This window comes from Nerophis lumbriciformis, linkage group LG24, assembly GCF_033978685.3.
Source record: "Nerophis lumbriciformis linkage group LG24, RoL_Nlum_v2.1, whole genome shotgun sequence".
Taxonomy (NCBI): Eukaryota; Metazoa; Chordata; class Actinopteri; order Syngnathiformes; family Syngnathidae; genus Nerophis; species Nerophis lumbriciformis.
The window spans coordinates 17,214,182-17,236,457 of NC_084571.2; the positions used below are offsets into that span (position 1 = coordinate 17,214,182).

At 39.2% G+C, this 22,276-nt stretch overlaps 1 protein-coding gene across 4 annotated transcripts in view; it reads left to right on the top strand.

The window, feature by feature from the left end:
• The first annotated feature begins 696 nt into the window (after positions 1-696).
• dus1l (dihydrouridine synthase 1-like (S. cerevisiae)) overlaps positions 697-22,276 on the top strand; it is a 49,353-nt gene continuing 27,773 nt past the window's right edge. For 2 of the 4 annotated variants that reach the window (XM_061982204.2, XM_061982205.2), the window contains exons 1-4: positions 697-835; positions 4,767-5,023; positions 13,716-13,824; positions 20,858-20,908. In XM_061982204.2, the coding sequence (XP_061838188.2) occupies positions 4,787-5,023; positions 13,716-13,824; positions 20,858-20,908 (397 nt within the window). In that variant the 5' untranslated portion in view covers positions 697-835; positions 4,767-4,786. Of the gene's footprint in view, positions 836-3,144; positions 3,173-4,766; positions 5,024-13,715; positions 13,825-20,857; positions 20,909-22,276 lie in introns of those variants that run through there. The other 2 variants (XM_072915936.1, XM_072915935.1) reach the window with 2 other exon arrangements.

A 22,276-nucleotide genomic window follows, 5' to 3' on the forward strand; every position in this document is an offset into this window, starting at 1 on the left:
GATAACGCTGCAATTTGTAACCTTGAATATGCATGTTTGCTACTACAAATGATCAAATGTATGTTTTATTAGATGAGGTTTTGTGGGCTCCCAGCATGCCTTGCGGCACTTGCTTTTCGACTAAGTCACATAAGATAATAAATCTTACACAGAATGGTCGAATAACTTGCAATAGTAAAATATGTATATTAAATGTCAGAATACAAACATGTTTTGTGTAATGTAGGTCTGCTTCAATGCGCTATTACACTTCCGCCTTCCTCGGATTCATACGCATGCGCAGATGCAAGACTGCCTCTTTTTTCATGTTGAAAATCTTTATTTTATTCAAAGTACAATACAGACACTCAACAATTCCAATAACGACAATCAAGTGTTTTCATACAACAACAACAAGTAAGACATAAACATGAAGGGTATCAGATAACTCACACGTCATAAATAAATCATGAAATAAAACAAGGAACATAACATGTACGATGGATAACACTCAAATAAAAATATCAGGCCATACATTTATATTTTCTTTGATGGTGATCGTTTTTATATATATGTTTTACAACATGAGAGGTTAAAAGGTCGCCTTTTTCTTTTATTTCCAACGGGGAGCAAAGTCGCCAGGACACCGGAAATGGAGCACAAACGGGAACCTTTGTTCAGTGCACGTGTCCTGTCAATAGTAGGTACCTTTTTAGTGTTACACATAACCGTACTTCACTGTAAGGAAGTGTCCACGGACAACTATCTACTTATCTAATTGTCATTTACACAACTAGCTACTTATTATTATGCTCTTTGTACGCACCTATCTACTTAGCTACTACTACTAGTGATTGTAAGTACATCCTTTAAATTGTCATGTACACAACTATCTACTTATTATTATGCTCTTGTACACACCTATCTACTTATCTACTACGACTAGTGACTGTAAGTGCATCCTTTAAATTGTCATGTACACAACTATCTACTTATTATTATGCTCTTGTACACAACTATCTACTTATCTACTACTACTAGTGACTGTAAGTGCATCCTTTAAATTATCATGTACACAACTATCTACTTATCTACTACTACTACTGACTGTAAGTACATCCTTTAAATTATCATGTACACAACTATCTACTTATCTACTACTACTAGTGACTGTAAGTGCATCCTTTAAATTGTCATGTACACAACTATCTACTTATCTACTACGACTAGTGACTGTAAGTACATCCTTTAAATTATCATGTACACAACTATCTACTTATCGACTACTACTAGTGACTGTAAGTACATCTTTTAAATTATCATGTACACAACTATCTACTTATCTACTACTACTAGTGACTGTAAGTAAATTCTTTAAATTGTCATGTACACAACTATCTACTTATATACTACTACTAGTGACTGTAAGTACATTCTTTAAATTGTCATGTACACAACTATCTACTTATTATGCTCTTGTACACAACTATCTACTTATCTACTACTACTAGTGACTGTACGTACATCCTTTAAATTGTCATGTACACAACTATCTACTCATCTACTACTACTAGTGACTGTAAGTACATCCTTTAAATTGTCATGTACACAACTATCTACTACTACTAGTGACTGTAAGTACTTCCTTTAAATTGTCATGTACACAACTATCTACTACTACTAGTGACTGTACGTACTTTCTTTAAATTGTCATGTACACGACTATTTACTTATCTACTACTACTAGTGACTGTAAGTACATTCTTTAAATTGTCATGTACACAACTATCTACTTATTATTATGCTCTTGTACACAACTATCTACTACTACTAGTGACTGTACGTACATCCTTTAAATTGTCATGTACACAACTATCTACTTATATACTACTACTAATGACTGTAAGTACATCCTTTAAATTGTCATGTACACAACTATCTACTTATCTACTACTACTAGTGACTGTAAGTACATCCTTTAAATTGTCATGTACACAACTATCTACTACTACTAGTGACTGTAAGTACTTCCTTTAAATTGTCATGTACACAACTATCTACTACTACTAGTGACTGTAAGTACATCCTTTAAATTGTCATGTACACAACTATCTACTTATCTACTACTACTAATGACTGTAAGTTAGGGGGGTAACGGTACACAAAAACTTCGGTTCGGTACGTTCCTCGGTTTAGAGGTCACGGTTCGGTTCATTTTCGGATGTACACAACTATCTACTTATCTACTACTACTAATGACTGTAAGTTAGGGGGGTAACGGTACACAAAAACTTCGGTTCGGTACATTCCTCGGTTTAGAGGTCACGGTTCGGTTCATTTTCGGTACAGTAAGAAAACAACAAAATATACATTTTTTGGTTATTTATTTACCAAATTTGTAAACAATGGCTTTATCCTTTTAACATTGGGAACACTATAATAATTCTGTCCACGTTAATCAACATTAAACTGCCTCAAGTTGTTGCTCAGATTAAATAAAATGACAAAACTTTTCTTCTACATATAAAAAGTGTAACATTAAACAGTTTCAAGTCAACTCATCCTGCTTCATGATTAACACACACATGCACACACACACCGCAAAATGAGCTAACGTTACGCTAAAAGCTAATTAGCCCTCACCTCAAGCCAGGACTGCGAGCGAGCTGAGCTGCAGTTTAAGTTTCTAGAACGTCAACGGGCTCATAGTGATGTTACTAGTAGTTGACTGGGAGGTGTTTATTATAATTTGGGGAGAGTACGCTGCCTTATGCTCACCTGCTAAACGCCTATCTGCTCGACGCTGGAGCATTGACTACATGCGCTCTGAATACGCACTGTTGTTTGGCTGTTACCGCTCTGAATACGCACTGCTGATTGGCTGTTACCGCTTTGTATGTAACCAGTCAAATGGTTGTGTGGGTGGTACAATGCTGGGTGCTTAGACAGAGGCAGAAGAAGAAAAGCAGCTTGTTAAGACTTTAGCTTAGAAACTCATTCGGTACACCCCCGTACCGAACCGAAACCCCCGTACCGAAACGGTTCAATACAAAACACGTACCGTTACACCCCTACTGTAAGTACATCCTTTAAATTGCCATGTACACAACTACCAATACTACTAGTGACTGTAAGTACATCCTTTAAATTGTCATGTACACAACTATCTACTTATCTACTACTACTAGTGACTGTAAGTACATCCTTTAAATTGTCATTGTGAAAGTCTCCCTCAATGGTGGGTTCTCTTGGTGCGGATAGATCTTCTGGGAGCCCAGTTGTCAGGTTTGAACAAGTTTTTTATTGCAAGCGCCCACGCACACGGATAGCCGGCTTTCCAGCAGTCTTCGCTCTCGTGACTTTTCAGTCTGCTCGTGTCTGCTCGCTCTCTCAGTCTCTCGCTCATGTGTCTCGCTCTGTTCCAACTCCCAACTCTAACCACTTATCTCGTCCTGGCTGCTGCTAATAAAGGCGACGGGTGATTAGATAACAAGGCCCAGCCGGGCAATCTACTCACCTGCCGCTGTCTTCTAGGCCGGTCCTTGCACACACCGCTCCGCGGCAGGCCCCCAGGCCACGCCCTCCTCCACAGTCATGTACACAACTATCTACTTATCAGAAAGTATATTGTGTGCACACATACTTTGGTGACAATAACCTGGATATGAAATGTTTATATACTTACATCCCCACAGAAAACCAAGCAAACATTCAGAAGTACAACTCCACTTTTCAAAATATCCTAGCTCGATGCTAATTTACATGGGATACGCCATATACATGCTAACGATTAGCATTAGTGATTTTTCATGGGGATTGTAGCAGCTGTAATTCTGGTCATGAAAATTACACACACATTAAAGTTGTTGCTGCTATAAACTTGGTTAGTTTGTGGTGTGGTACATTGGCCTAAACTCCTTGTTATATATAAACGTGGTTAGTTTGTGGTGTGGTACATTGGCATAAACTCCTTGTCATATATAAACTTGGTCAGTTTGTGGTGTGGTACATTGGCCTAAACTCCTTGTCATATATAAACTTGGTTAGTTTGTGGTCTGATACATTTGCCTAAACTCCTTGTCATGTATAAACTTGGTTAGTTTGTGGTGTGATACATTGGCCTAAACTCCCTGTCATGTATAAACTTGGTTAGGTTGTGGTGTGATACATTGGCCTAAACTCCCTGTCATGTATAAACTTGGTTAGTTTTTGTGGTGTGGTACATTGGCCTAAACTCCTTGTCATATATAAACTTGGTTAGTTTGTGGTGTGATACATTGGCCTAAACTCCTTGTCATGTATAAACTTGGTTAGTTTGTGGTGTGATACATTGGCCTAAACTCCTTGTCATATATAAACTTGGTTAGTTTGTGGTGTGATACATTGGCCTAAACTCCTTGTCATGTATAAACTTGGTTAGTTTGTGGTGTGATACATTGGCCTAAACTCCTTGTCATATATAAACTTGGTTAGTTTGTGGTGTGGTATATTGGTCTAAACTCCTTGTCATACATAAACTTGGTTAGTTTGTGGTGTGATACATTGTCCTAAACTCCTTGTCATGTATAAACTTGGTTAGTTTGTGGTGTGGTACATTGGCCTAAACTCCTTGTCATATATTGTCTACAACCTACAATCCTAAACATGGGACATTCATACCAATTCAACAAGATGTATCAAAATAGTTTTTATGGATTCCAAATGTTGAGTCATTGAGCTATGGGAATTCAAATGTACTATTTTAATATCTTGAATGTACGTATGATTAAGTGCCTTCTTTGTCGCAGAGTCTTACAAGATCTGGACCATGGCTAAGCTTCAGGGGTTTGATTTCTGGAAGAAGACCCTGAAAGAAGCCTGCTTCGTGGTGGCACCCATGGTGGACCAGAGTGAGCTGGCTTGGCGTCTACTCAGCCGTCGCCATGGTGCCCACCTGTGCTACACACCTATGCTTCATGCTCAGGTGTTTGTTCGGGATGCCAACTACAGGCGGGAGAATCTCTTCAACGAGGTGTGCCAGGAGGACAGACCGCTGATCACTCAGGTAAACACTTTGTGGCTTGAAGAAACTACTGCTGCTTTTATTCTGACATGGATGGAATCACTCAATTCTGAGGAACCAAACATGGAAAAGAAAAAGACTAAGTCATGGACCTAAGGAGTCAATCTTGCTACATCTTTCTGTGATGGTCATCTAGTCACGTCCACCTAAGGGTGTAACGGTACGTGTATTTGTATTGAACCGTTTTGGTACAGGGGTTTCGGTTCGCTTTGGAGGTGTACCGAACGAGTTTCCACACGGACACATTAAGTAGCGTACTGCACGTTGTGTAAACAATGCACACCGAGGCACAACATACGGCATGCTAGCAACGACCTGGCTACGACAACATGTAAAAGCCAGAGCTGGAAGACCCTCTTGCCTCATTAAGATCTCCCGTTTGGGAACACGTCGGCTTTCGCGGTGCGATACAACAATGGAGGACGGAGGTTTGCCAACATTGTTCAGCAGCGGTAGAGTATGCTTCTGACAACACGTCAAACATGCTAACCCATTTGAAGCGTCACCACCCCCAAGTGAACATCGCTTCAACGAAGAGAAAGACGAGCGTCGTGCAAACACCGCATTCCAGCAGCCTCTCCTCGGCGAGTCAGACAGGGCTAAAACAATAACAAATGCCGTTGGTGTTTTTATAGCAGCAGATTTAAGACCATATGGCATTAAAAACTAGATTTTGACCCACTTCTATGGTGGAAGAACAATGAGCCCATATATCCTCTTACTGCCGAGTTAGCCGGGGACTACCTGGAGACATTGTAGCGGCAAGCAGGTCTGCTCTTTCTGCAGACAATGTAGATAAACTGATTTTTCTGGCAAAAAACATGAAGATTGAGTGAAAGTCACCAGGGTTAAAGGCTGGGGGGGGAAAGAAAAGTTAATCTGAGGCTGAGTTGACTTGAAACTGTTTAATGTTTCACTTTTTATATGTAGAAGAAAAGTTTTGTCATTTGATTTAATCTGAGCAACAACTTGAGGCAGTTTAATGTTGATTAACGTGGACCCCGACTTAAACAAGTTGAAAAACTTATTCGGGTGTTACCATTTAGTGGTCAATTGTACGGAATATGTACTGTACTGTGCAATCTACTAATAAAAGTCTCAATCAATCAATCAAAAAAAGCTCTTTATATGTAGAAAGGTTTTGAAACCATTCTGAGCCTTATCTCATTTAGTTTTTATTTTATATATGTTGACCACATTAACCCTGGCAATCGACCCTGTGTGTATACTGTATGTATGCTATTGTTATGTGTGCATTCATGACTGCCTGCTGTTGTATTGATCAGCCTAGTGATGGCTCACATCCATCACACACAGAGCTATTTCTATTTTTGGGCAGACTTATTATAGTGTTCCCAATGTTAAAAGGATAAATCCATTGTTTACAATTTGGTAAATAAATAACCAAAAAATGTAAATTTTGTTGTTTTCTTACGGTACCGAAAATGAACCGAACTGTGACCTCTAAACCGAAGTATGTACCGAACCGAAAAGTTTACGTATGTACCGTTACACCCTTACGTCCACCTCATACTGGATGGTCATCTAGTCACTTCCATCTCATCTCTCACTTTATTCAAGGACACCTTCACACTCATCATGGAGACAAAGGATGTCATCATGATGGGATGAAGTTTCATCAATGACTGTGAACATGTTTTCTTCAGGCGGCCGTCTTCGTAAATCTCATTGGAAGCAAACAAACCTTTTAGAAGATTGACTAGATCCACTATGGACTGGACTCTCACACTATTAACTAGATCAACTATGGACTGGACTCTCACACTATTAACTTGATCCACCATGGACTGGACTCTCACACTATTAACTAAATCCACTATGGACTGGACTCTCACACTATTAACTAGATCCACTATGGACTGGACTCTCACACTACTATGTTAGATCCACTATGGACTGGACTCTCACACTATTAACTAGATCCACTATGGACTGGACTCTCACACTATTAACTAGATCCACTATGGACTGGACTCTCACACTATTAACTAAATCCACTATGGACTGGGTTCTCACACTATTAACTAGATCTATTATGGACTGGACTCTCACACTATTAACTAGAGCCACTATGGACTAGGGATGTCCCGATCCAGGTTTTTGCACTTCCGATCCGATACCGATATTGTTTTTGCATTTCCGATCCGATACCGATACTGACCGATACCGATACTGACCGATACTGGCCTATCCGAGCATGTATTAAAGTTTAAAGTTATTTAGCCTACTTAGTTGTCAGAATCATGTTGAAAAGGGTTTTAGTACTCTTGATAACAACTAGCCAGCTGAATTAGGTGAGTTTGAATAATACACAATGGTTGGTAACAAGAAACTGACCTGTTTATTCAAGGATAAACACAAAATAGACAAAATTATACATGACAAACAGAAATGGCATCATTGAAACTAGGGCTGGGCGATATGGCCTTTTTTTAATATTGCGATATTTTAAGGCCATATTGCGATACACAATACATATCTCGATATTTTGCCTTAGCCTTGAATGAACACTTGATGCATATAATCACAGCAGTATGATGATTCTATGTGTTTTGATTGATTGATTGAGACTTTTTTTCGTAGGTTGCACAGTGAAGTACATATTCCGTACAATTGACCACTAAATGGTAACACCCGAATAAGTTTTTCAACTTGTTTAAGTCGGGGTCCACTTAAATTGATTCATGATACAGATATATACTATCAGATATATACTATCATCATAATACAGTCATCACACAAGATAATCACATTGAATTATTTACATTATTTATAATCCAGGGTATGGAGGGGGGCGCCGGATGTAAGTGTCAAAAAGACAGCCAAAAGAGTTTGATATGAGAATAAATCTAAAGTTAAAATATAGGGTATAAATGCACCCATTTGCAGGAAATGTAGTCTTGATTTTCAAAATTTTCTTTCAAGGCTTGCATGTCTACATTAAAACATTCTTCTTCATACTGCATTAATATATGCTACTTTTAAACTTTCATGCAGAGAAGGAAATCACAACTAAAAAAATCACTAATTTTTTCATACGGTGTTGATGTGGAAATTTTTGCCTGGCATTTTGATGGTGTGGACGTGTGGCACCGAATGGAGATAAGCGTCTTGACAGACGTCACAATATTTGAACAATGATGACGAAAACTGTTTTCTCTGTCGTGTCCGTGTGTCGAAAATTGTTATGCGCTTATTTTTTTATTTGATTTTGTGCGTGGCATAGATTTGCTATGCGCAGAGGACGCTTAAACAGTGCGCAATTGCACAGGCGAGCACCTTAGAGGGAGCGTTGCTCGCACGGCTGCGCTAGCATCACAGCTAACGTTAGCCATGCTGCTACCTCTCTGCTCGGGGAGGACGTATACGTATGTGACGTATGACGTGACAGTATGTGACGTGTGTAAGAAGGTGCGCTTGCTGTCTGTGAAAGGGAGACACAGGAAAGAGTGAGAAGAGCCTGTCGTGTAATGCCAGCAGCTAAAAGCAACTGCGTGAGAATTCACAGACCTGTGGATTTGTTGAAGGTGTGCTGGAAAATGCGGAACGGAAATTACAGAGCAGCAGAAAAGTGGAATGTATTATTTAAATCGATCCAGTTTTTTTAAACTGGATCGATTTTCCCATGCCTTGCCGATACGCAATTTTTGGCAAATATCGGCAGCCGATCCGATCCAAATATCGGATCGGGACATCCCTACTATGGACTGGACACTCACACTATTAACTAGATCCACTATGGACTGGACTCTCACACTATTAACTAGATCCACATCAGGATGGGTCCCCCACATCTGTGGTCCCCTCCAAGTTTTTTCATTGCGTTGAGTTTTTTCTTGCCCTGATGTGGGATCTGAGCCCAGGTTGTGGTTGTGGCTTGTGCAGCCCTGTGAGACACATGTGATTTAGGGCTATATAAATACACTTCGATTTTGCTGGAAGTTTTCTGATGTGTTCCTTGGTCTACCAGCATGTTGGCCTTTTACAAGCGTCCATCTTGTTTGTACGTGTACACATTTGACCTTCTTGAAGGACTTTGTTTCAAATGACATGGCTCCAATGATTCATGTCAATCCACCTGCCGCAACAGCTCTCACAATAACTGCAGACTATTGAACACATCATTTGATGCAGGTCTTAGTTTTGGAAATTAACATTTAAATTTTTTCTCAGAATGGAGCGATTCCATCTTTTTTTCCACTCTGCTTGAAACTGTTACGGACTACCACCATTTATAGTCTTGATTTATTGGACTGTTACGGAGTACCACCATTTATATTCTTGATTTATTGGAGTGTTACGGACTACGACCATTTATATTCTTGATTTATTGGATTGTTACGGACTACCACCATTTATATTCTTGATTTATTGGAGTGTTACGGACTACCACAATTTATATTCTTGATTTATTGGAGTGTTACGGACTACCACCATTTATATTCTTGATTTACTGGAGTGTTACAGACTACCACCATTTAAATTCTTGATTTATTGGAGTGTAACAGACTACCACAATTTATATTCTTGATTTATTGGAGTGTTACGGACTACCGCCATTTATATTCTTGATTTATTGGAGTGTTACGGACTACCACAATTTAAATTCTGGATTTATTGGAGTGTTACGGACTACCACCATCTATATTCTTGATTTATTGGAGTGTTGCGGACTACCACCATTTATATTCTTGATTTATTGGAGTGTTGCGGACTACCACCATTTATATTCTTGATTTATTGGAATGTCACGGACTACCACCATTTATATTCTTGATTTATTGGAGTGTTACGGACTACCACAATTTATATTCCTGATTTATTGGAGTCTTTCTTCAAGCCAGAAAGTTGCCAGTTGAAATGATGACAGTTTTTCTGTCAAATGAATGAATGAACATCCTCCAAGTCTGCTATTTCAACCATTTTGTCCAGGAGTGATAGTCCAGGAGTGATAGTCGCTACCAATCAACATCTGAATTTTATTCACTTCTGGAAAATAATATCAGATTTCATGCATCTGCTGTAGCACAAATCTAACTTGTGCCAAACATTGGAATGCGTGGCTTGTACCTTCTTCTAGCCTAAAATGTTCTTTGTTTGCTCCAGTGCAGTTGTGCCACATAAACATTGTCATATTACTAGCACACTGACACAGTTGTACAACATAAACATTTTCATATTACTAGCACACTGACACAGTTGTACCACATAAACATTGTCATGTTACAAGCACACTGACACAGTTGTACAACATAAACATTGTCATTTGTACTAGCACACTGACACAGTTGTACAACATAAACATTGTCATATTACTAGCACACTGACACAGTTGTACAACATAAACATTGTCATATTACCAGCACACTGACACAGTTGTACAACATGAACATTGTCATATTACTAGCACACTGACACAGTTGTACAACATGAACATTGTCATATTACTAGCACACTGACACAGTTGTACAACATAAACATTGTCATATTACTAGCACACTGATACAGTTGTACAACATGAACATTGTCATATTACTAGCACACTGACACCGTTGTACAACATAAACATTGTCTTATTACCAGCACACTGACACAGTTGTACAACATAAACATTGCCATATTACTAGCACACTGACACAGTTGTACAACATAAACATTGTCATATTACTAGCACACAGACACGGTTGTACAACATGAACATTGTCATATTACTAGCACACTGACACAGTTGTACAACATGAACATTGTCATATTACTAACACCCTCACACAGTTGTACAACATAAACATTGTCATATTACTAGCACACTGACACGGTTGTACAGCATAAACATTGTCATATTATTAGCACACTGACACCGTTGTACAACATGAACATTGTCATATTACTAGCACACTGACACCGTTGTAAAACATAAACATTGTCATATTACCAGCACACTGACACAGTTGTACAACATAAACATTGTCATATTATTAGCACACTGACACCGTTGTACAACATGAACATTGTCATATTACTAGCACATTGACACCGTTGTAAAACATAAACATTGTCATATTACCAGCACACTGACACAGTTGTACAACATGAACATTGTCATATTACTAGCACACTGACACAGTTGTACAACATGAACATTGTCATATTACTAGCACACTGACACAGTTGTACAACATAAACATTGTCATATTACTAGCACACTGATACAGTTGTACAACATGAACATTGTCATATTACTAGCACACTGACACCGTTGTACAACATAAACATTGTCATATTACCAGCACACTGACACAGTTGTACAACATAAACATTGCCATATTACTAGCACACTGACACAGTTGTACAACATAAACATTGTCATATTACTAGCACACAGACACGGTTGTACAACATGAACATTGTCATATTACTAGCACACTGACACAGTTGTACAACATGAACATTGTCATATTACTAACACCCTCACACAGTTGTACAACATAAACATTGTCATATTACTAGCACACTGACACAGTTGTAGAACATAAACATTGTCATATTACTAGCACACTGACACAGTTGTACAACATAAACATTGTCATATTACTAGCACGCTGACACAGTTGTACAACATGAACATTGTCATATTACCAGCACACTGACACAGTGGTACAACATAAACATTGTCATATTACTAGCACACTGACACAGTTGTACAACATGAACATTGTCATATTATTAGCACACTGACACAGTTGTACAACATGAACATTGTCATATTACTAACACCCTCACACAGTTGTACAACATAAACATTGTCATATTACTAGCACACTGACACAGTTGTAGAACATAAACATTGTCATATTACTAGCACACTGACACAGTTGTACAACATAAACATTGTCATATTACTAGCACGCTGACACATTTGTACAACATGAACATTGTTATGTTACTAGCACACTGACACAGTTGTACAACATGAACATTGTCATTTTACTAGCACACTGACACAGTTGTGCAACATAAACATTGTCATATTACTAGCACACTGACACAGTTGTACAACATAAACATTGTCATATTACTAGCACACTGACACCGTTGTACAACATAAACATTGTCATATTACATGTTTACTACACATTATAATTGTAGATGGTGCAGATGAGAAAGTAGTGACAGTCACTAGTGATGTGCGGACTGATACTGAAATATCGATACCACAGATACCATACCTTTATGCTCTTATGTCAATTTTCAAATCAAAGTATTGATACTTGAGTCCTGGGGTTCCAAATTTCTCCCACACACTGAGCAGTGCCACTAAACAGAGATATATATTCACAGACAGAAGTTAGTGTTATTATTAATGATGAGTTAGCACATTACAACTACATAATGATGCGTTAGCATATTACAACTACATAATGATGAGTTAGCACATTACAACTACATAATGATGCGTTAGCACATTACAACTACATAATGATGAGTTAGCACATCACAACAACATAATGATGAGTTAGCACATTACAACTACATAATGATGAGTTAGCACATTACAACTACATAATGATGAGTTAGCACATCACAACGACATAATGATGAGTTAGCACATTACAACTACATAATGATGAGTTAGCACATTACAACTACATAATGATGAGTTGGCACATCACAACTACATAATGATGAGTTAGCACATTACGACTGTGTCAAACACTCTGTCTGTACAAACCAAATTCATGTTCAGTAAACCCAACCATTGTTCAAAAGTGATTATTATTTTATTTTGTATAAACTCAAATGTGTTTATATTGTAGGTATATGTATTTTTATCTTGATATCTTGTAATAGTTTAAATCAGGTGAGTCTAAACTTTTTCCACCAAGGGCCGCATACTGAAGTCGAGTCATGGGGGCCATTTTGATATTTTTTTTATTTAAAAAAAAAATGCTATGAACAGATATTATGCATATTTAAAGACAAATGTGACTAAGTATATTATTATTAATCATTAGTTTAAAAATGTCAGCTTTTCCTCATTACATTCAGATTTTCTTGCCCTTTTTTCCTCACATTTTTACTGTAGTTTTTTTCTTTTTTTCTTTTATTAGTAGTTTTTATTGTAAAATATTGTAATTATTTTACTTATTTCCTTTTTTCAATGGTTTGAAACATCATTTATGTTTATTTTGTCTGTTATATTAGCTTGGCTATTCTGTAATTCACACCACTACCTCAATATACTTGAGTTTCAAATCATTGCTATTGTATTCATCATGCTATAAGATGTTATTTGCTGACATTTTAGACTAGACGACTTCGAGACTAGACTTAGACTTAGACTTCCTTTTATTGTCATTCAAATTTGAACTTTGCAGTACAGATAAGAACAACATTTTGTTGCATTAGCTCATGGTAGTGCAGGATAAAAGAGCAATAAGGTGCAGATATAAATAAATAGATTACTGTACTGTATTTTAGCAGACAGATAAGGTATGTACATTTGCACAGAGTAGCAGTATCTGTGGGTGGTATCGCACATCACTGTATCATCTTTTTCTGTCTCCTGATCACTATGTCAAACATTGTCATGTAATATTTCTGCACTAATCTTGTCATATTTCAATGTAAATAACATCCCTCTTTTTCTCTCCAGTTCTGTGCCAATGACCCCGAGGTGTTCATTCAGGCAGCCATGTTGGCGCAGGACTACTGTGACGCCATCGATCTCAACCTGGGTTGTCCTCAGATGATCGCCAAAAGGGGTCAGTGCAACACAGTCCCAGATACAAACACAACACAAATGACTCACCTATGTTCTAGGGATGTAACCATTACCGCTGGTAGTCCTAAACACACACCCAAGTTCTTTTGGATGACATAGAGTCGTGGTCAAAAGTGGACATACACTTGTAAAGAACATCATGTCTTGAGTTACAACTCTTATTTTTTTGTGATAGAGTGATTGGAGCACATACTTGTTGGTCACAAAAAACATTCATGAGTTGTAGAAATGATTGGAAACTCAAGACAGCCATGACATGATGTTCTTTACAAGTGTATGTAGGGCTGGGCCTTTTATTAATATGTGGATATGTTTAAGCCATGTCACGATACACCATATATATCTGGATATTTTCCCTTAGCCTTGAATGAACACTTGATGCATATAATCACAGCAGTATGATGATTCTATCCATCCATCCATTTTCTACCGCCTATTCCCTTTGGGGTTGCGGGGGGCGCTGGAGCCTATCTATGTGTCTACATTAAAACATTCTTGTTCGTACTGCATTAATATATGCTCATTTTAAACTTTCATGCAGAGAGGGAAATCACAATTAAGTAAATTTAGCAAAAGTGTATTCATTAAACAGTTATTAAGCAGTGGCACAAGCATTCATGTCATTTCAAAACAAAACTAGCGAGATTGTCAGACATTTTAAAACAAGCTATGAGTGCACTTTTGTGCATGATGTCACTAAGATAACATATCAAAACAACACTAAATTAAAGTGCACTTTTTGTACAGAACGCCACTACAATAGTTCACAACAAATAAAGTGCACTTTTGTGCATGATGTCACACACGATATTTCAATAAGTGTCATATAAAAATGAGCTGCATAATAGGAAATCAAATAGTGTACCGGTATGTCCTTCGCTATGTGGTAGTTTACTGCGGACGTTATCTCCTTCTGTTGTTGACTATTTGTTTCATACGGTGTTGATGTGGAAATGGAAGACGCCAGGCTCAATTGGGTCAGTGCTGGTTGATTGGGCATTTTGTGGGTGTGGCACCGGCCCAGATGTTGACATGCGGAGTTTCAAGCACTCTTCATTCTCTAGCAGGTGACTTTTCAAATGATGCTACAAATGAACAGTGCTGCTACCTTTTGTAGCAACGCTTTTGCCACATACTTGACATATTACGGTTGTCTGTTCAACATCTTCCCGCTTGAAGCCAAACCACCACCAGACGATGGACCCCCTGCTGTTTTTCTTGGGAATTCATTCTTCTTCCTTTATTTGTTACCAGATTGGCACCTTCTCTCTCTCGTATTACCACTCACAGCGCTCCGCTAGCACCACATGCCACAGAAGTTAGCTGCCACAGCTAACTTTACCTATGGTACATTCCTCTCTGCTACCTCTCTGCTGGGCGAGAGCGTATGACGTTGCATGCGCGACAGTATGTGACGTATGTAAGAAGGTGCGCTTGTTTTATGTCTGTGTGAGAAGGAGAGACAAGAAAGAGTGAGAAAAGCCTGAAGTGTAATGCCCGCAGCTACAAGCAACTGTGTGAGAACGTATACTCCAATACTCACGATGTAGTCATTTTCTATATCGCACAGAGACAAACCCGCGATATATCGAGTATGTTCGATATATCGCCCAGCCCTAAGTGTATGTCAACTTTTGACCACAACTGTATATGTTGAGTAAAAAGGACCACTGAGACAGAATAGTACTTGACCTACTTCTGCTAAAGCTTTAGGAGACCAGCCCTTACAATGCAACCGTAGCATCGCCAAGAGAGGTCTAAAAGTAAGACAAAGGGATTTAACTTTTATGGTGACAAGGCAGCCCCCCCTGACAGAGAGGGATGCACCTGCTGATAAGAAGAGGGGTCGCGTCCTTCAGTACCAGCTCAAACCAGAGGAGTGATTGATCATGTCTGTGCAGACACTGGGCGCTCTCGGACCAAATATGGAAATCAACAACAGATAATAAGGCAACGGAAGTATAGCAGCCAGAGTGGAAAAGTACAAATAGCATGATCACACAATACAATGTTAGACTAAAGTATATCAAGAATATTTGCATTCTCCACATTGGTATCACCATTTCACTTGGAAATGATCCTAAAACCTTGCTTGATAAACTCACAGACTGGTGGTGATACTCCTCATTTGGGAAAAAAAGCTAGCGCACTGATCGCTTGCTGGCAACTAGTGTGCTAATCGCCAGCTAGCTTAAATGCCAACATGAAAGCAAGAGAGAGTAAGGTCTTTCCCCATGAAGAAACAACATACATCAAACCATTATTGTCTGAACAACTAAGATATTTCATTGTTGACTTGTGAACCTGCAGGACAGTTCTGTTGTTTATTTGTTTCAAATAAAACCATTTCAGTGTTATCATAGAGATGGACTGCTATGTTTTTTCAGGACCAATGCAGATTATTTGTAGTCAAGGAGACAATGTTTTGAGCCGACATATACTCGCAGTGAAAGTTACTTCAAGGGGAAGTGCAGGGTTTTTAAAATGTTGCCTATGGTTCACAATTATTATGAGACTAAAGTTATTTTTCTTTTGCATTCTAATATGTAAAAATGGTCTCATTCTTGGTGGCCAGCGATGTAGCTAATGTTAGTAATCAATTCTACCGCTAAATCACTTTAAAAATGCATTCAATAATCCTTCATTTATGTTGTGTAACCTGTATAACAACCAAGATGTAGCAACATTGTTATTGTAAGAGACAACACTGAGGAACTCTTTTTCTAGCCTACTAACACATCGCCATGCTACGCTATTAGCAATAAAAGCTAACTACTGGAAGAGATAAGCCAGCTTCTACGTCAACACGACACGCGTTTGAGTTTGTAATACACAACACTGTGATACAACACCAATCTGTAGTGAGTGAAAAACATGAACAATTATATTACAGTATCTGTAAAGTATTATTTCATGTTTTGTTTGTACACAGCTAGTGTGTGTACTGGAGTTGTAATACCACACATGATCAATATTAAATGTGACTCACTCCATGACTGTTTGGTCCAGCTGGCCGTTTATTAAGGTAAGCACTCCATTTATGTCGAAATAGCTTGGCTCCAAATTCCATATTTTGCAGCTTCGAGTCACTTTCACCTCACTCTCTCGGCTTCCATCTGCTCCAACGTCTCGCTCTTCCTTCGTTCTAGCTTTTATAAGCAGCAGTTCATCCTCAGTATTTTCAGCTTCAAAAAGATAAGGTTTTGAATCCTCATTTGTCCAAAAATAGTTGTCTTGCCAAATCTGCCATGATTAGAAAACACAAATCGCGTGTTTGATTCCGGAAGGAGCATCAACTTTTGCATTTCAAAATATGGCAAATCTCCTGGGAAAATTAATGAAAATATAGCATTTTTTCTACATCACAATCTCCATCTACTCAATTTGATAGACATCCATTGCATTCGGTCTCCCCTGGGGGGGGGGTTACCCACATATGCGGTCCTCTCCAAGGTTTCTCATAGTCATTCACATCGACGTCCCACTGGGGTGAGTTTTTCCTTGCCCTTATGTGGGCTCTGTACCGAGGATGTCGTTGTGGCTTGTGCAGCCCTTTGAGACACTTGTGATTTGGGGCTATGTAAATAAACATTGATTGATGATTGATTGATTGACATTTATAACACTTTATGGATTTATAACATTGTAAGGTTTCCTCTTAGGGACACATGATGTGATGTAAATATTTCAATAAAACAATTCTGGGCTCCTTCACATAGATTATAGACATTTTTCAAGATGGCTGGCATTTCTTTCTGGGTGTTACAGAAAGTATGAGAATGTGTGAGATGCTGCCTCACCGTCTTTACTTATATAACAATCTCATATTCGTCAAGATATTTTCACAAAGTTAGGATTTTTGGCAGAGATATCTTCATGTCCGTCCATCTCTGTCACGCTATTTGATTAAATGACGGAACATGAAACACGTAGCGCTCCTTTAATGAGTCCAGTATTGTGGATGGAGGCCTGTGGAGGGACACCATGGATGCAGTAGCCCAAACAAACACAACGGGACCAGTTAGACGCCAGGAAAGAAGGACAAAAACTGCATTTCCTGACCCAAGAATGGAAGCTTTGACAGTTAAGACGTCCTGTAGGCGAGTAGCAAGGGGGCGTGGCAGCATGAGTCCAGCAGACAGGAAATAATCCTCATAAGAACTCATATTCTTCATTTTTATTCTCAAATGTGTAGAACATTGCAGGGCAAAAGACTAGTGCCTTCTATTATCTACTTGACTAATTGAAATAATGCCATTATATTATTTCTCCAAATGGTGTGGCTCTCTAGTGTGAGCACATTCAACAATACTGTGGTAACATCTCGTTTATTTATCTTCCCACACTAAAGTACTTTACAGAAGGTCAGAGGAGGGACAATAACATCAGAAAATACAATCATAATGAGGTTCTAAGGGTTCTAACACGTCAGCAGGAGACCACTCCCTGAGGTTCCTAGACCTTGAGATGGTTCGTATGGTTCTAACACGTCAGCAGGAGACCACTCCCTGAGGTTCTTAGACCTAGAGATGGTTCGTATGGTTCTAACATGTCAGCAGGAGACCACTCCCTGAGGTTCTTAGACCTAGAGATGGTTTGTATGGTTCTAACATGTCAGCAGGAGACCACTCCCTGGGGTTCCTAGACCTCGAGATCGTTCGTATGGTTCTAACATGTCAGCAGGAGACCACTCCCTGAGGTTCTTAGACCTCGGGATGGTTCTTATGGTTCCAACATGTCAGCAGGAGACCACTCCCTGAGGTTCATAGACCTCGAGATGGTTCGTATGGTTCTAACACGTCAGCAGGAGACCACTCCCTGAGGTTCTTAGACCTAGCGATGGTTCGTATGGTTCTAGCATGTCAGCAGGTGACCACTCCCTGGGGTTCCTAGACCTCGAGATCATTCGTATGGTTCTAACATGTCAGCAGGAGACCAGTCCCTGAGGTTCTCAGAGCTGGAGATGGTTCATATGGTTCTAACATGTCAGCAGGAGACCACTCCCTGAGGTTCTCAGAGCTGGAGATGGTTCATACGGTTCTAACATATCAGAGATGTACTTTGGCACAAGATCATGAGAAGACTTGTACGCAGACACAGTCTATTGTCTGAGCAACAGGAAGCCAGTGCAGTGACCTAAGTGCTGGACTGGTTGTAGTCAGTACTTTCCAGCTGGTTTAGAGAGTCCAGTGGGAAGACCATGGCAGTAGTCTAACCTGCTGGTTTAGAGAGTCCAGTGAGAAGACCATGGCAGTAGTCTAACCTGCTGGTTAAGAGAGTCCAGTGAGAAGACCATGGCTGTAGTCCAACCTGCTGGTTTAGAGAGTCCAGTGAGAAGACCATGACAGTAGTCTAACCTGCTGGTTTAGAGAGTCCAGTGAAAAGACCATGACAGTAGTCTAACCTGCTGGTTTAGAGAGTCCATTGAGAAGACCATGGCAGTAGTCTAACCTGCTGGTTTAGAGAGTCCGGTGAGAAGACCATGGCAATAATCTAGCCTGCTGGTTTAGAGAGCCCAGTGAGAAGACCATGGCAGTAGTCTAACCTGCTGGTTTAGAGAGTCCAGTGAGAAGATCTTGGCAGTAGTCTAACCTGCTGGTTTAGAGAGTCCAGTGAGAAGACCATGGCATCAGTCTAACGTGCTGGTTTAGAGAGTCCAGTGAAAAGACCATGGCTGTAGTCTAACCTGCTGGTTTAGAGAGTCCAGTGAGAAGACCATGGCAGTAGTCTGACCTGCTGGTTTAGAGAGTCCAGTGAGAAGACCACAGCAGTAGTCTAACCTGCTGGTTTAGAGAGTCCAGTGAGAAGACCACGGCAGTAGTCTAACCTGCTGGTTTAGAGAGTCCAGGAAGAAGACCACGGCAGTAGTCTTACCTGCTAGTTTATAGTGTCCAGTGAGGTCTAACCTGCTGGTTTAGAGAGTCCGGTAAGAAGACCATGGCAGTGGTCTAACCTGCTGGTTTAGAGAGTCCAGTGAGAAGACCATGGCAGTAGTCTGACCTGCTGGTTTAGAGAGTCCAGTGAGAAGACCACAGCAGTAGTCTAACCTGCTGGTTTAGAGAGTCCAGTGAGAAGACCACGGCAGTAGTCTAACCTGCTGGTTTAGAGAGTCCAGTGAGAAGACCATGGCAGTAGTCTAACCTGCTGGTTTAGAGAGTCCAGTGAGAAGACCATGACAGTAGTCTAACCTGCTGGTTTAGAGAGTCCAGTGAGAAGACCATGGCAGTAGTCTAACCTGCTGGTTTAGAGAGCCCAGTGAGAAGACAATGGCAGTAGTCTAACCTGCTGGTTTAGAGAGTCCAGTAAGACGACCTTAGCAGTAGTCTAACCTGCTGGTTTAGAGAGTCCAGTGAGAAGACCATGGCAGTAGCATTACCTGCTGGTTTAGAGAGTCCAGTGAGAAGACCATGGCAGTAGTCTAACCTGCTGGTTTAGAGAGTCCAGTGGGAAGACCATGGCAGTAGTCTAACCTGCTGGTTTAGAGAGTCCAGTGAGAAGACCATGACAGTAGTCTAACCTGCTGGTTTAGAGAGTCCAGTGAGAAGACCATGGCAGTAGTCTAACCTGTTGGTTTAGAGAGCCCAGTGAGAAGACCATGGCAGTAGTCTAACCTGCTGGTTTAGAGAGTCCAGTGGGAAGACCATGGCAGTAGTCTAACCTGTTGGTTTAGAGAGCCCAGTGAGAAGACCATGGCAGTAGTCTAACCTGCTGGTTTAGAGAGTCCTGTGAGAAGACCATGGCAGTAGTCTAACCTGCTGGTTTAGAGAGTCCAGTGAGAAGACCTTGGCAGTAGTCTAACCTGATGGTTTAGAGAGTCCAGTGAAGACCATGGCAGTAGTCTAACCTGCTGGTTTAGAGAGATCAAAGAGTCCAACACGTGTGTAATTATGATAGACTAAAAAGAAGAAAAATGAAAAAGAGACAAAAACTGTGAAGAATAAATAGAAGAGCACATTTCATGGACTTGGTGCCTATACGAGTCATTTGAACATTCTGCTCTCTTCTTGTCCCAGGGCACTATGGAGTCTTTCTGCAGGATGAATGGGAGCTGTTAGAAAAAATGGGTATGTCTTCTTTTATTGCAAATATTTGTTTGTCGACTTGTGTTATGAGAACATTCCTTCTCAGGACTGGACTGTGCACCTTATCTCCTTTTGCACTATTTTTCTTTTTTTTCCTTCCTATGTTTTTCCATATTTATAGACTGTCGCACTGATGCTGGAGTTGCTTTTAATCTCATTGTACCTGTGTATAGTGACAATAAAAGCTTTTAATCTCATTGTACCTGTGTATAGTGACAATAAAAGCTTTTAATCTCATTGTACATGTGTATAGTGACAGTAAAAGCTTTTAATCTCATTGTACCTGTGTATAGTGACAATAAAAGCTTTTAATGTCATTGTACCTGGGTATAGGGACAATAAAAGCTTTTAATCTCATTGTACCTATGTATAGTGACAATAAAAGCTTTTAATCTCATTGTACCTGTGTATAGTGATAATAATAGCTTTTAATCTCATTGTAACTGTGTGTAGTGACAATAAAAGCTTTTAATCTCATTGTACCTGTTTGTAGTGACAATACAGGCTTTTAATCTCATTGTACCCATGTGTAGTGACAATAAAAGCTTGTAATCTCATTGTACCTGTGTATAGTGACAATAACAGCTTTTAATGTCATTGTACCTGTGTATAGTGACAATAAACGCTTTTAATGACATTGTACCTGTGTATAGTGACAATAACAGCTTTAAATGTCATTGTACCCGTGTATAGTGACAATAACAGCTTTAAATGTCATTGTACCCGTGTATAGTGACAATAACAGCTTTTAATGTCATTTTACCTGTGTATAGTGACAATACAAGCTTTTATTCTCATTGTACATGTGTATAGTGACAATAACAGCTTTTAATGTCATTGTACTTGTGTATAGTGACAATAACAGCTTTTAATGTCATTGTACTTGTGTATAGTGACAATAACAGCTTTTATTGTCATTTTACCTGTGTATAGTGACAATACAAGCTTTTAATGTCATTGTACCTGTGTATAGTGACAATAAAAGCTTTTAATGTCATTGTACCTGTGTATAGTGACAATACAAGCTTTTAATCTCATTGTACCTGTGTATAGTGACAATAAGAGTTTTTAATCTCATTGTACCTGTGTAGCAACAATAAAAGGTTTTAATCTCATTGTACCTGTTTGTAGTGACAATACAAGCTTTTAATCTCATTGTACCTGTGTATAGTGACAATAACAGCTTTTAATGTCATTGTACCTGTGTATAGTGACAATAACATCTTTTAATCTCATTGTACCTGTGTATAGTGACAATAACAGCTTTTATTGTCATTTTACCTGTGTATAGTGACAATACAAGCTTTTAATGTCATTGTACCTGTGTATAGTGACAATAACAGCTTTTAA